Source organism: Cydia splendana, chromosome 11, assembly GCF_910591565.1.
Source record: "Cydia splendana chromosome 11, ilCydSple1.2, whole genome shotgun sequence".
Taxonomy (NCBI): domain Eukaryota; kingdom Metazoa; phylum Arthropoda; class Insecta; order Lepidoptera; family Tortricidae; genus Cydia; species Cydia splendana.
This window is the reverse complement of record NC_085970.1, coordinates 2,732,811-2,745,951: the sequence shown is the minus strand read 5'-3', so window position 1 is coordinate 2,745,951 and position 13,141 is coordinate 2,732,811. Positions and strand designations below refer to the sequence as shown.

Sequence of the window (13,141 nt, the reverse complement as noted above, 5' to 3'; positions counted from 1 at the left end):
GGGGTCTTGGTATCGGATGATGGTAGCGTGACGTAGGAGGAAACGGGGTCATTCGAAGCATGATTTTTGGATGATTTTAGAAATCGATGACGTAATTTATGGACAGCCCCATAGGCAATGGGTACCAATCTCAGTTTTTTTACCCAGCGCTGATTTTCAGACGGGCCCCTTTTTGACAGGTCGGTCCTTATTACAAATCCAGCGTTCACAAAACCCAGTACCTACACTTTTGCCCATAGAGCCCACTTATTAACAGAGCCACACACCACACAGTCGTAAGTATAACGCTTTGACCGATCTTGGCCCTTGTTTTGACCAATCATGGCTCTTGTTTTCGCAAGGAAAGCATGCCGCTTTCAAATGCTCCGGGATTTCGTTGAATTCGCTCTCTGAACCCCAATTTAATATATGTAATAATATTACTATTATTAATTCCTCAGAATTGCTGATGAAGATCATAAATTAATTAACGCTACTCCAGAATTAATTACTGGAATATCTGTGTTTAATTTAAGCTGATTGTTATTTTCTTGCTCATTGTAATTGACATTTTTAACTGTTTTGTAAAGTCAGATGATTATATATTATAAGGATGAAGATGAGAAATGATTTATTTAGGTATCTAAAATGCAGCTTATTACATAACTAGTAGAAGGGTATTACATTTTTAAGAGTAAGTACCTATTCTATTTTATTGTTTTTATTTTAATTTTTATTGTGTTTTTCCTGGCTGCCCTGAAAACCAGCGCCATGACGAAGTATCTTAGTCATCGGCATATGCTGAGTGGCATCCATTTTGGTGTTAGAATATATTAGAATAAGATGTATTATAGGTTAATTTTTATGTATTACACCAAATAAAGTATTTCTATTTCTATTTCTATTGTTAGACAGCCTAGGAATAGTGTCCTGAGCCCTAAACTAGGTAAACCTATCTTATAGGTATCAGGGAATAAACCACCGCTAGTACCGCTACTTTTAGCAATACAGCAAAGGTTGGTTGAAAAGATGAACATTTTATATCGAAGGCGTGAAGATAATGTCAGTAACACTTTTAAATATAAAAGAGCAAGCAAAGCAAAAAAGCAAAAACGAAACGATTTTTAGGGTTCCGTACCCAAAGGGTAAAACGGGACCCTATTACTAAGACTCCGCTGTCCGTCCGTCCGTCCGTCTGTCACCAGGCTGTATCTCACGAACCGTGATAGCTAGACAGTTGAAATTTTCACAGATGATGTATTTCTGTTGCCGCTATAACAACAAATACTAAAAACAGAATAAAATAAAGATTTAAATGGGGCTCCCATACAACAAACGTGATTTTTGACCGAAGTTAAGCAACGTCGGGCGGGGTCAGTAGATGGGTGACCGTTTTTTTTTTGCCATTTTTTGCCTTATGGTACGGAACCCTACGTGCGCGAGTCCGACTCGCACTTGCACGGTTTTTTCCTCCATATTCAATGTGTACATTTAAGCTTTACATTACACTTTATCCAAATAGGTACTCTTTGAACCTAGGCGATGAAAGCATAATAGCCCATTTCATAAGTCCTAGTTGCTAGTAGACTTCCGAAAGTCGATACATAAAATCTGTTTACCGCAGTGCGTTGTCCTCTCGCCACGTAAACATGTGACAGCTAACGGTGTTTGCACCTTATTTCATTGATATAAGGTTTATTTTTGGACATTTATGCGTGTCCGGTGTAGCTTGTTTTATAAGGGTATTACCATAGCTTGAAAAGCCAATAGCCTCGATTGAACTACGAGTTAAAGGAGTTTAAGAGTGTGAGCCTTGATTACGAATATCTTTTTATACCACGTCGGTATTCTTGAAAATTGTTGGAAAGTGATGAATGTGTCCTGGATCCATTCCAAAACACAAATACTCGTACACTTTAAAAAAATCCTTTATTTCTGACAGTAAAGTCCACAGTCAGTCGTATGTGTCAGACTGACGTTCCGGATGTAAACTGACAACTGTACTGACAACTAAACTTAATATAACATTTTCCGTTACTTCAAAATATTTCAAGTATGGTGAAATTAGTATAATATATATTCGTTGCATAAGTTCAACTGAACTGTCAGAATTAAAAAAAAATGTTGATGGAAATACCTCCACAAATTTTTAGCGAATTTTGGGTTGCGGTTATAAATATAAGTGAGAATATTATACATAATATGGCTCCATTACACACCTTTCCATTTCTGAGTTGCAATTATTTAGCAATGATTAGTCCGATCCGAGCTCTGTTAATAAATCTTAATGATTATGTATTTATATCAAAAGCGTAGTGCCCTGAAAAGTGACAGCAATAATAATTATGATTTCTTCAGAATGAATCAAATTTTGAGGATAGTAGATCAGAGTAGGATGCTGAGATGGGATGGGATGGGATGACCAACAACATTACCTATAGTCTGCCGGGGAAAGAGAGAGGCCAGGGACGCTGCAACAGGCTGGGCCAGCATGACCCAACTACTTAAGAAATAGTACATTATTGTCGAGGCTCGGAAGTAGCTACTTGCAGGCTGAGGATTCGTTTTAAACGGACGACCTTGGGAGTCCGTTTAATTGAATCCGAAGCCAGCAAGTAGCCTTCCAGCCGAGTCATATATAGTGCTTTTCTCAAAAATGGTGCAAGAAATATAAATATCATAGAAATATTTTACAAAAGCAACTTTCTTACGTATATATTTTCACAGAAAAAAGTAGAAACAATTGAAAAAATTAGCTTTGCCGCCTTTTTATTTTTTTAATAAAAAAATAGAAGTGTATTTTTCTGCCGAAAATACGCCAACCTATTTGAGACAGCTAAATAGTCGCGGTACTAATCATCTGTTTTGCTGTTTAATGGGCCTGTGCCTTCATTTGATATGGCCATTTCAACTTTTAAAAAGTTTGGAACTCGACAAATAATGGAATTTGTATGCAACATTGCAGTCCCAAAATCGAGACTGCAATGTTTTTAACTTTTTAATTTTTGACTGACCATAAACTACGCGCTTCGCAACCTATTTTTTAAACGGCAAAGTCGACTTTGCCGTCCATTTTTGAGAAAAACAATTTATCCGACTCGACAACCCTTGACAGTCTCGGGGCGCAAAATAATTAGGAGAGCCGACCCCCACATAAAGTGCTCCAGCAAGGAAGAACAAGAAGTATTTTTTATTTGTTTTATTTTACTAACTTTATTGAAAGAAAGAAAGAAAGAAAGACATTTATTCCATAAAACACACATACACAGGACAATAAGATAAGATGAAAGAATTAAGATAATTAGAACAGCAAAACAAAGAAATTATGTACACATTAAAAAAAAAACAGAGAAAAGAATACACACTTGGGTCCAGCAATGTGTGCCGTAGGGAAAAGGCCCTGTCTCAGCATATTGTTGCAATTTGCAAACGAGGCAAATTCCAACGCTGTTATTCTGCCAAGGCCTTAGGGAGTGACATTAAATATTAGTAAAATATAAATATATATATAAAAAAGAAAAAAAAACATAATAATAAAGTACGGTAAGTGAAAAATAAATTAATAGTTATTTTGAGTTTAAAAGCAGCAAAAAAGAAAAAAATAAAAAATATGGCGTAAAGAAAAAACGAAAGCGTCATAAAAAAAAAAAAAGAATTAAATTTTTTATGATTTATTTACCGATATTTTGATAAGAAAAAAAAAAAAAAAAAAAAAAAATACAAATAACTAATGTGCAGCGGGTCCAGATTCAATTTGAGTGTTAATAAGTATTTCACGCAGTTTCCGTTTGAAACCGAATTTGGAACCACAGTTTCTAATAGGAGGTGGCAAGTCATTCCAGCACTTGGTAGCTTGGAACCGGAAGCTGCCACGGAATGCAGCACATTTATATTGCACATAAAAAAGAGCACGCGTACTTAATTAGAAGCGCCAGCGCCACTATAGAAGAATGAAGAAGAACGCTCTACCGAACGGCAAAACCGGAAAACGTCAAGGTGCAAAGGGTGCACTGGGAAATAAACAAAAAACCTAACTTTTTAGCGAAATAAAATTTCTACGTAAGTAAATACTTTTACAATACTTTGAATTTTTGTGGTTGTAAATAAAAAATAAATAACACTATGCTTAAATAAAAAGAACTTTGAAGAAACAAAAATATCCCCAGGCACGACCCAGGCTTCTTAGGCCCAATCAGTGCAGTAGTCATACTAGGTACCTACGATAGAAAGACAAAAATTACACAATTTGCCCCAAATGACCTGGTCATGGTATATTAATACTTAGGCGCATGACACATGATAGCGACCTGGGGAGCAGTTTTTATTCATAAGATTATTTTAAGTTTTATAATAGGTACATATAGTTTAGTTTTATTGCTTATTTTATTCAAATTTAATAAATCGTTTTGCGACTGCGCCAGTTAATCGCAATTATTAATAATGTAAATTAACCTTAATTATAGAAAATGAAGTAATCATTTAATACAAAGTTTACAATATTAATAACAAACTTAGAATAAAAAGTAACCTAAAATTAAAACTACCTACATAACTAAAACTAATACCTAAAAAAAATATAGAACTACCTACAAAACTAAAACTAAACCTAAAAAAAAAAACCTAAAAATCTATATCTAGAGAGGGCCCCTGGGGCATAGTGCCAAGAATGCTGGCAGCATTTCCTCGCTGGATCGCAACGCTTATGCGTTGAGCGAGGAAGCTGCCAGCTCTTTTGTCCCCAGAGACCTCAACAAGCCGTTTCGACAAATCTGTAAAAAGACTCCGAGCTCCCGGGCCCCACGGACCGAGGGTCTCGACACCGAAAGGGATAAATTAATTATCGTCGAGACCCCCGTATTTACGCCTTTTGAGGGACTCGGCAGCTTCGGCAGCGGCACCCGCTTTCTTTGTGGTACCGTGAAGGTGAGACGGTGCCAGTGTGTCCACACAGGTCGCGTCCCACACTAACACTCGTCCCATCCTCCACGGAATCAGCGACATACCATCCGGTCTCTTGCCATCGTCCCGGGCCATACCGGTCGGCTCGAGTATCGCTGGCACGTTGACGGTGACAAGAGACCGACGGATAATGTCATTGAGCGCGGCGTGACGTGACAATCGCCCCGCGCTTCGCTGGCAAGACAGACCATGACGCCCCAGCTGGTCCACATCACTCCCACAGTGGCATTTATGCGGTGCACAGATTGGAACCCCCAGGCGCAGCCCAACTGCCACACGGAGGGTGTTTCCATCTAAATGAGTGCCAGTATTGGGCGAGGGATATGCGTTGAGCCAGTGGCCAGCCTCCCTACACCCAACTGCGATCAAACGGGCGCGTTCAGCTCCTTCGCTGTTATCTAAACATGTGGTATAAGTTAATTTCGATAAGGCGTCATCCCAGCTCCTCTGTGATTTTAGATTATATGGAGGGTCTTGTCCCGGGCAGGCAGACAGCCAGGCATTTCTAGCATCGTCCAAGCCTGTGACCTCATAGTTTGTGGGTAAAACCCTTAGGATTTTTCCTACAAGATCAGCAGAGCTGTGGACAGACGATAGAAATGCCGGCAGTGATACGCTAGAAATTCTGCGCAACCCCAGCCCGCCGTATCGAACAGGTAGCGATGCTTGTAACCACGATTGATCGGATAGCTTTAAATTGAGAATACGCTCTATTTACTCACCTTATTTTATTTAGTTTTACTGTATATCATGCCCCAATAAAGTTATTACCATACCTTGCGCGCCATATCTTTTCTTTACTTATAATAGTTTTTTATGAATGACCATCGCATATTAAATATATTAAAAATGGGTCACTCACATATTTTAAGTCTAAAAACGCTCGACATGTTCACGCTCGAGCTCCTGATGACACTGCTCGGTACGGAGTGAAACATGTCGAACATTTTTCGACTTAAATACGTGAGTGACCCGTTCTTAATATATTTAATATGCCTGTGTCTCACGGAAGTTTTGTTATTAAGAGTCACCATCGCAGTAAAACAATAAATTATATTCAGGTAATGATCACTTAGTTACGAGGTAAAAGTAAAAAGACTAGGTCACCATTCATTGGCGCTCAAATACTAACTTAGTATGGGAGCGTTCATGAGAATAAACTAAGTGTGTTAGCTGGATATACGAGTACTTGTAGTTTATTTTGTGATACTGTTTTGCGTAGGAAGTTAGTTCTAGTTTTGTTGTTCTATTTCCGCCTTTTGTTCCTTTTATTCTCTATTGGAGTGTAAATGGATTATTAGCTTTCGTTGTTCCTGTCTTAAACAATCTGGGCTAGTCCTTATTTTTATATATGTTCTCACTTAGCACCGTTATCAAAAAGTTAGTTTCTCAGATCATCTTAGAACAAAAATATATCGAGTCCGTGTTGATGCAATTGAATTGAATTCGAATTAGTGTAGGTATTGGTACTTATTCCGATTAATAATGAGGAAGTTGAAGGCATGCGGCTACTAGGTAAAGTCTAGGTCCTGGGTTCGAATCCCGGCTATAATTCCCGGATTTGTGAAAAAAATATCGAGTAGGTAAATCGGACTAATCACAACATCGCCTAGATTCCCCTGTGCATGCATTGCAAAGTCACCTGGTGATTTCGCCAATTCTTCGGTTTTTAGGAAACCGTGGTAAAAAATAGATAACACTAGAAAGTCGATGCCGCCGTGGCGTCCGACACTTCGTTTTCCCTGACTGATGATCGGTGCGTGATGCCTCGGCCCGGACCCGGACCGTAAGTCATCCTGTAATCAGCTTGTTCCTAAGAAAATGTATGAGTACCGTCCTGCTTACTGGTCACTGTACCATAACTTTGTTGCCTTAGGTAATATTACGTAGGTGTGCTTGAATAAGCTAGGCACAGTCACTGAGCTAGCAAAATCCTAGTTTATTATTAACCAGGTCACGAGTCGCCTAGTTCAGAATTCAGTTAAGCAGCGTTGCAATAATCCTATTTACATAAAAAGTATTAACTCCCTTATTATAATATGGGACTTAAGCCCTTTTTGACCTTACCTGAAAGTCGTGTCACAGCGGCCTGTTTAGTCAATTTGAATTTGATTTAGAGTTTATAGAAACACAAAATTGAAATTCCAGTGACTAACGAACATACCCTATGCCTTTCAAGTGGTCTATAAATATTATAATATACCTATTCAAAAATTGCATCAAGTTTCTGTCAACATTTTGTACAATTAACTTTATGCCGAGGTTTCCTCAAGGAATAACGTATCAGCTTTTCAATATAGGAGCTTATTAAAATTACATGTTGTAAAATTTTGGCTTAATAAAATTATTATATCGTACAAATTATAATCTCCATGGAATTGTATTATTGTAGTAGTTACCGAAAATACCGAAATTCTTTGTGTAGCTCATTGCTAAAATTTAATTAAGTAAATACCGTGAAGTCTGCATGATTTTAAAGCAACAAATATCATAAAAGGATTGCCTACCTCGCATTCCTATCACATTTATCATTTTTAAAATATAAATAAAGAACAAGTAAAAAACATGAAACCACACCGTTTCACACAGTTTTCAGTATCGAATGTCTGCTTTCAGTCGGATTCCGTTCTAAGTGCTGTCTATTAGTGTGAACAAAAGACGCCTTTGTAAGATCTCGCCATCGGTTATTATTTTTCTAAGAAATCTTATCAATGTTCTTTGCAAAAGTCGTCAACGCTTTTCAGGTTGTATTAAGAGCCAACGGGAGTGGTCATTTCTCCATACAAACGTACTCCTCGTTTTCCTCCGTGGTTTTTGAAGCTAGAGCAATGATTTTTTCAACACAGATTAATATTGTCAATATCTGTGTCGGACCGTTTTGCTTTTTTTGATATTTTTGTTTTTTAAGGCGCTAGAGCCCTTCAAAAATGGCCAAAATGGCCTAATGGAGTGGTCATTTCTCCATACAAACGTACTCCTCGTTTTCCTCCGTGGTTTTTGAAGCTAGAGCAATGATTTTTTCAACACAGATTAATATTGTCAATATCTGTGTCGGACCGTTTTGCTTTTTTTGATATTTTTGTTTTTTAAGGCGCTAGAGCCCTTCAAAAATGGCCAAAATGGCCTAATTGACTATGCCGCAATGAGAGGCGTGGCATTCAAAACTAATATCAATTAGCCAAAAAAGCAAAACGGTCCGACACAGATAGTTTCATAATCATTTAGATTTCCAAATTTAGTTACGATTGGTTAAGTTTTGGAGGAGGAAACAGAGCAGTACGAAACCTCGATTTTTGAGATTTTTACGCAGGATTTTTCGCCTTGTCCTTATCGCACTACTTTTAGGTGCCGCTTCCGTTAGCGAGACGGGTATATTTACCTAAAATATTTAAAACTCAGCTCCTGTTTCGTCTTAAGGGTGACTGAAGTTAGACCGGACCATGTCCGGGCCGGAGCTTCCTGCGCTTACTTTTCTATGACATGACAGGCGATCACATGGTGTTTTCCATAGAAAACGATACGATGGAAGCTCCGGCCCGGACACGGCCCTATCTAACGGAGTCATCCTTTACTTATATAGATCGCAGCTTTAAATGAAATGATAATTATTAGCCAACTTGTAGTTCACTAAATCATTCAGAGTAACTGCAGACTCAATTCATTTAAATATTTGGTTCTATTATAGCTCCGAACCGATATATTATGATTATGCATATACATAGTTAGAAATAGGTTTTATGAAAAAAATTACTTTGCATGCTTACTTCTACAGTTTTTCCGCATCTGATACTTATCTACTAAGTTTTCCTTGTTTTGCGTTTGTATCGCCATCCGCATCACCCCAAGGATTATAGAGTTTTAAGTTAGAGTTAAGGGTTTTATATCAAAACAGTCGTAAGGAATTTTTAATCCTTAATTATGTAATATTATTATTATAATGAAAAACAGCTATAGGTATTTGATGTCAAAAAATCAGATCTAAAGTTATTATTTTTATTTTCGACTAAGCGAGCAAAACGTCTCCTTTTCAGCGTGGACTGTCTGTCCGGAATTTTCGTCCATATGACGATCATCTCTGTATCAAAATGTAGAATTAAGAATTACATGTCTATAATTTTCTGTCGATAAAGTTTTTGGAAGATTTTCTACATAGAGGGTTCGCGAAGTCTACAGCTCGAAGACCCACTAGTTAGAAGTTAGTTCGTCCTTTCCATTTCCTGCCTTAAAGCCCATAGACAGTGTATGACAAACCATTGTTTAACCAACGAAGCCGATATGGTTAATTGATTCACGGCGAGCCCGACTTAATAGAAATTCCATTGTTCTACAGCAAACGGTGTCTATGAGAGTGTCAACAGAATTCGATTGAGTTACCAAATTGAGGCAGTATATTGATGAAAATGCTGGACTAGAACTTTAATATATAAAGTATCTAGAAATAGAGTAAAGTGAGAGCTGTTTAATAAATGTTTTGTTTTACCTTATTTTACCTTTGGTCAAAATTTTTGTGAGAATACGGCGAGTTTTGAAAATTTAATTGATTGTTCATAAAATCAGACCGCCTGTTGTTACCTCTATTGTCTTTGTTTATGTTATTGTACATTTATTGTAAACTACGTGTATGTGAGGTGTGTATTGTATTGTATTGTCTTGTATCAGATATATAGTGTGGAAAAATAAGTCGGGCCCTGGAGGGAAACTACCTAAAATCCTTAAGTTGGCTCATTTTACTTCATTTATTTTTAAAAAGAAACAAAACTACATTCAACATTTTTCGTTTTTTCTTCAATTTGGCTTGTCTAAAAAAATTTTGAGTAGTAAATATTAGATTTTATGGATATTTTGTACGACAGACGAGTGTAAGACCTAATATGTATCCTGGAGAAATATTATCATTAACATTAACTGTATCGACTAGTAGAATAAAATTGCGAGTGTTTATTTTTTGGAATTTTTAGTCGGTTGGAGTCCCGGGCGCGGCGCGGCAAGCGAGATTTAGAAAATCTTTGAATGCAGTTTGTTTCTTTTTAAAAATAAAGGAATGTCTCCTTTAAGTAAAATGAGCCAACTTAAGGATTTAAGATAGTTTCCCTCCAGGGCCCGACTTTTTTTCCACACTGTATATTTGTATCCTCCTCTTGACCATTTAGTGGTAATATCATCAAATATAATCAGTCAATTCAGTCAAAAACAATATTAAATCATATATCAGTTTCTACTATCTAAATAACTCCGAATACCACAGTATAGTGTTAGTTAACATTGACTACAGAATTTTTGGTCAGGAGGCTATTGCCTTTTTACATCATCGTAGCGTTGCAGAAATGGTCAAATGAAACGATTGTATACTATGCTTGTGATCTGTTTATTTTTACATTATTTGCTCTCAAAGAAATTGTTTAGAAGCTATCCTGTATGACTAAGTGGAGTGTATAGCTTTATACATCATTAAAGATATGAAGATAGACGAAAACAAGACAAAAGGGTCAGTCTTATGTTTGGGAAGTTTATAAGTAATAAATAATTATATTTACAAAAGTTGGGAAGACACACATATGCAAAAAGTATTTAAAATAATGTCCTAGGAAATCAACGCAAAGACTAGATTCTTACTTCAACAAAATCCCAACATACCTGCAACAAGATTTACTCTAACTAATAATGATAAATAACATTCATCATCATCATCAATAGTGATAACAACCTTACGTATTTAAATCTCACAGGATGTCACACATCTCCCTCTTAGCAATTAAGTATTTACAAAACTTACTTAATAATCTTATAATGAAGAAATTGGGGAAAAGTCTAATTGACCGAAAGTCTGTGTGGTACCAGGTCACCTCAGGGCAGAGGCGTCCAGTACCAGGGGCCGAGGCTAAAGGGACACAAACTCAGGTGGTGGAGGTGGTAAGGTCAGGACGGGGGTTTCAGTGTTGTCGACTCCACCGTTCTCCGCGCTAGGTCCAGGTAAAGACCATGTTGAAGAACTCCCCGTCGCGGTCACTCTGGGTCCCATATTGTCATACGCTGGTGCAGTGCAACACGTCCTACTTCTACGTGGCAACGTCGCTCCTCCACTCAGTAGATCAGGGTACTTCCCCGGCTCACCAACTCTCCCAGCTACTTGCACTGATATATAGATGTTTCCGTACGGAACTGGGACAGCAAACTCTGCAGGCGGAGGAGGAAAAGCCCCTGGAGTACCTTCTATAGTTATATGTACAGGGTCGAAGCCACAGCCTCTAGGCTGATCGTCACCAGATCTCTCTGTCAGTTCAAAATCGCAGGGAGATGCCATGTCACCTATAGAACGATCGCAACTGACGACTACTGATGCATCTAATAATCTCTTTTCTTGGTCAGTGAAGCTTCTGCTTGGTGGGACTGTGCGTCGTCTTAATCTCCAGCAGGCCACAGCCGCTAAAAAGCCCAGGGACGCTAAGATACCTAATGCACCAAATACGACGCCTAGAAGTTGAGGAATGCCGGGAGCTGTTCTCGCTGTAGCCGTTTGGGATCGTGGTAACACGAGACTAATAATCGCTCTCGCTTCTCCAGCGCTACTTTTAGCTACACAGGACCATTCACCGGCCGCACTGGAAGTTACATTCAACAGCGTGATGTTCACCCATCTTACGCTACCCGGTACTCTTTCATCATCATCGTCTTCTATATCCGTCTGCGTTTCTTCCAAATCGCAATCTAAACTACTGTTATGTACATCTACACCGTCAAATAACCATGTTACTTGAGGTTTTGGAATCCCGTGAACCCAGCAGCCGAAGGAAGTGGCCACTCCGACTTCAGCTCTCACAACCAACGTGCTGGAGCGTACCTCGGGCGCGCACACCATGCTCTCGTTAGAGACACTCCTCCACTTGTTCCCCGCCTTCGTGGAAGGCTCCACGCAAACTAATTCCTCTGTATCTAACTTCCTTAGTAAAAACCAATCTTTAAATTCACGTAGTCGGCAGTCGCATCGCCACGGATTGCCCGACAAAGAAATCGTTTTCAAAGTCGGCAACGAGAACGTACTGTAACGAAGGAATGTAAGCTGGTTTCTACGCAAATCGATTTTCTCTAAAGATTTCAAATTCCGTAAAGCGTTTCTGTGTATCGTCCGCAGCCGGCAACCGTCTAATAAAAGCATGCGCAGATGCGGCAAAGGCGGGAACTGGTCAGCAATTAGCGTCGTCAAAGGGTTGTTGGTCAGAACTACCAAACGCAGTCTTTCGTTGCCTCTGAATATATCCCTCGGCAGATTGGAAAGGTCGTTTTCAGCTAAATCGACTTCAATCAGAATTCTTAATTCGAGAAATGCATCCGCATGCAGCGATCGAAGTTTAGTGGCTCGTAAGTTGATTTTCTGCAGGTTTAATAAGCCAATATTAGCAAAGGCTTCGGCAGGAAGGTTTCTGATTGGGTTGTCGTGTATGTCTAATACTTGGATGTCGGATGAGAGTGGCGGGGGTCGGCGGAGGTCGCTCGAGGCGCAGGTGGCAGTTTTTTTGCCGGAAGACCACTTGCAGACGCAGGCGGCGAACCGGGCGCAGTCGAGCCAGTCGCTGGCGGTCCTCGCGGTGCACGTCGTGAAGATCACAATCCAGTACCACCTGGCCCAAGCCACGCGCATGCTCATCTCATTTCGGGCGTGTGTTTACATCGGCAGGCTGCCTGAAACAACAAACGCGCGTTAATCGACTAAACAACGGGGTTTCGGGAACAATGGCTGGCTATCGTTACTCTGTTTACGTGGCCTTAGCACGTTTTTGTAATGATTGATTTGGTAAACCACCGGAGCAGTAACGTGTCAGTTACTAGCGGATCAAAGCCGCACGTGCTCTGGTTATTTATAACTACTATGAACGCACGTGCGATCTAACGTCTAGGCTTAAAATAAATTGACACGTATAAACAATTAAACAGTAGCACACAATAAGTGAATCAAACGTATGCGGAACGAATGAATGGTGAACCAAATGAAAATAACTGTATTAGGTTTTTCGTTATCAATTTTTTTTAAGTTAGGTACAAATAAACTAGTATCTCTATCGCTACGATACCCATTGAATGAAATGTCACAGAATATCTTAATTTGAGATCAGACATATAACTCTATAATTTCAAATAATTTGTTAAGTAAGTAATAATAACTTTTAGCCTCTACTAATTTACTCGCTAATTGCAATGAGAAGTCGAC

The 13,141-nt window shown here is 38.9% G+C and overlaps 1 protein-coding gene across 2 annotated transcripts in view; it reads right to left on the bottom strand.

The window, feature by feature from the left end:
- Positions 1–10,279: 10,279 nt before the first annotated feature.
- Positions 10,280–13,141, bottom strand: part of LOC134794706 (leucine-rich repeat-containing protein 24-like) — a 71,369-nt gene continuing 68,507 nt past the window's right edge. Inside the window, exon 2 of one of the 2 annotated variants that reach the window (XM_063766486.1) lies at positions 10,280–12,615. In XM_063766486.1, the coding sequence (XP_063622556.1) occupies positions 10,817–12,580 (1,764 nt within the window). In that variant the 5' untranslated portion in view covers positions 12,581–12,615 and the 3' untranslated portion in view covers positions 10,280–10,816. The remainder of the gene's footprint in view (positions 12,616–13,141) is intronic. The other variant, XM_063766487.1, reaches the window with a different exon arrangement.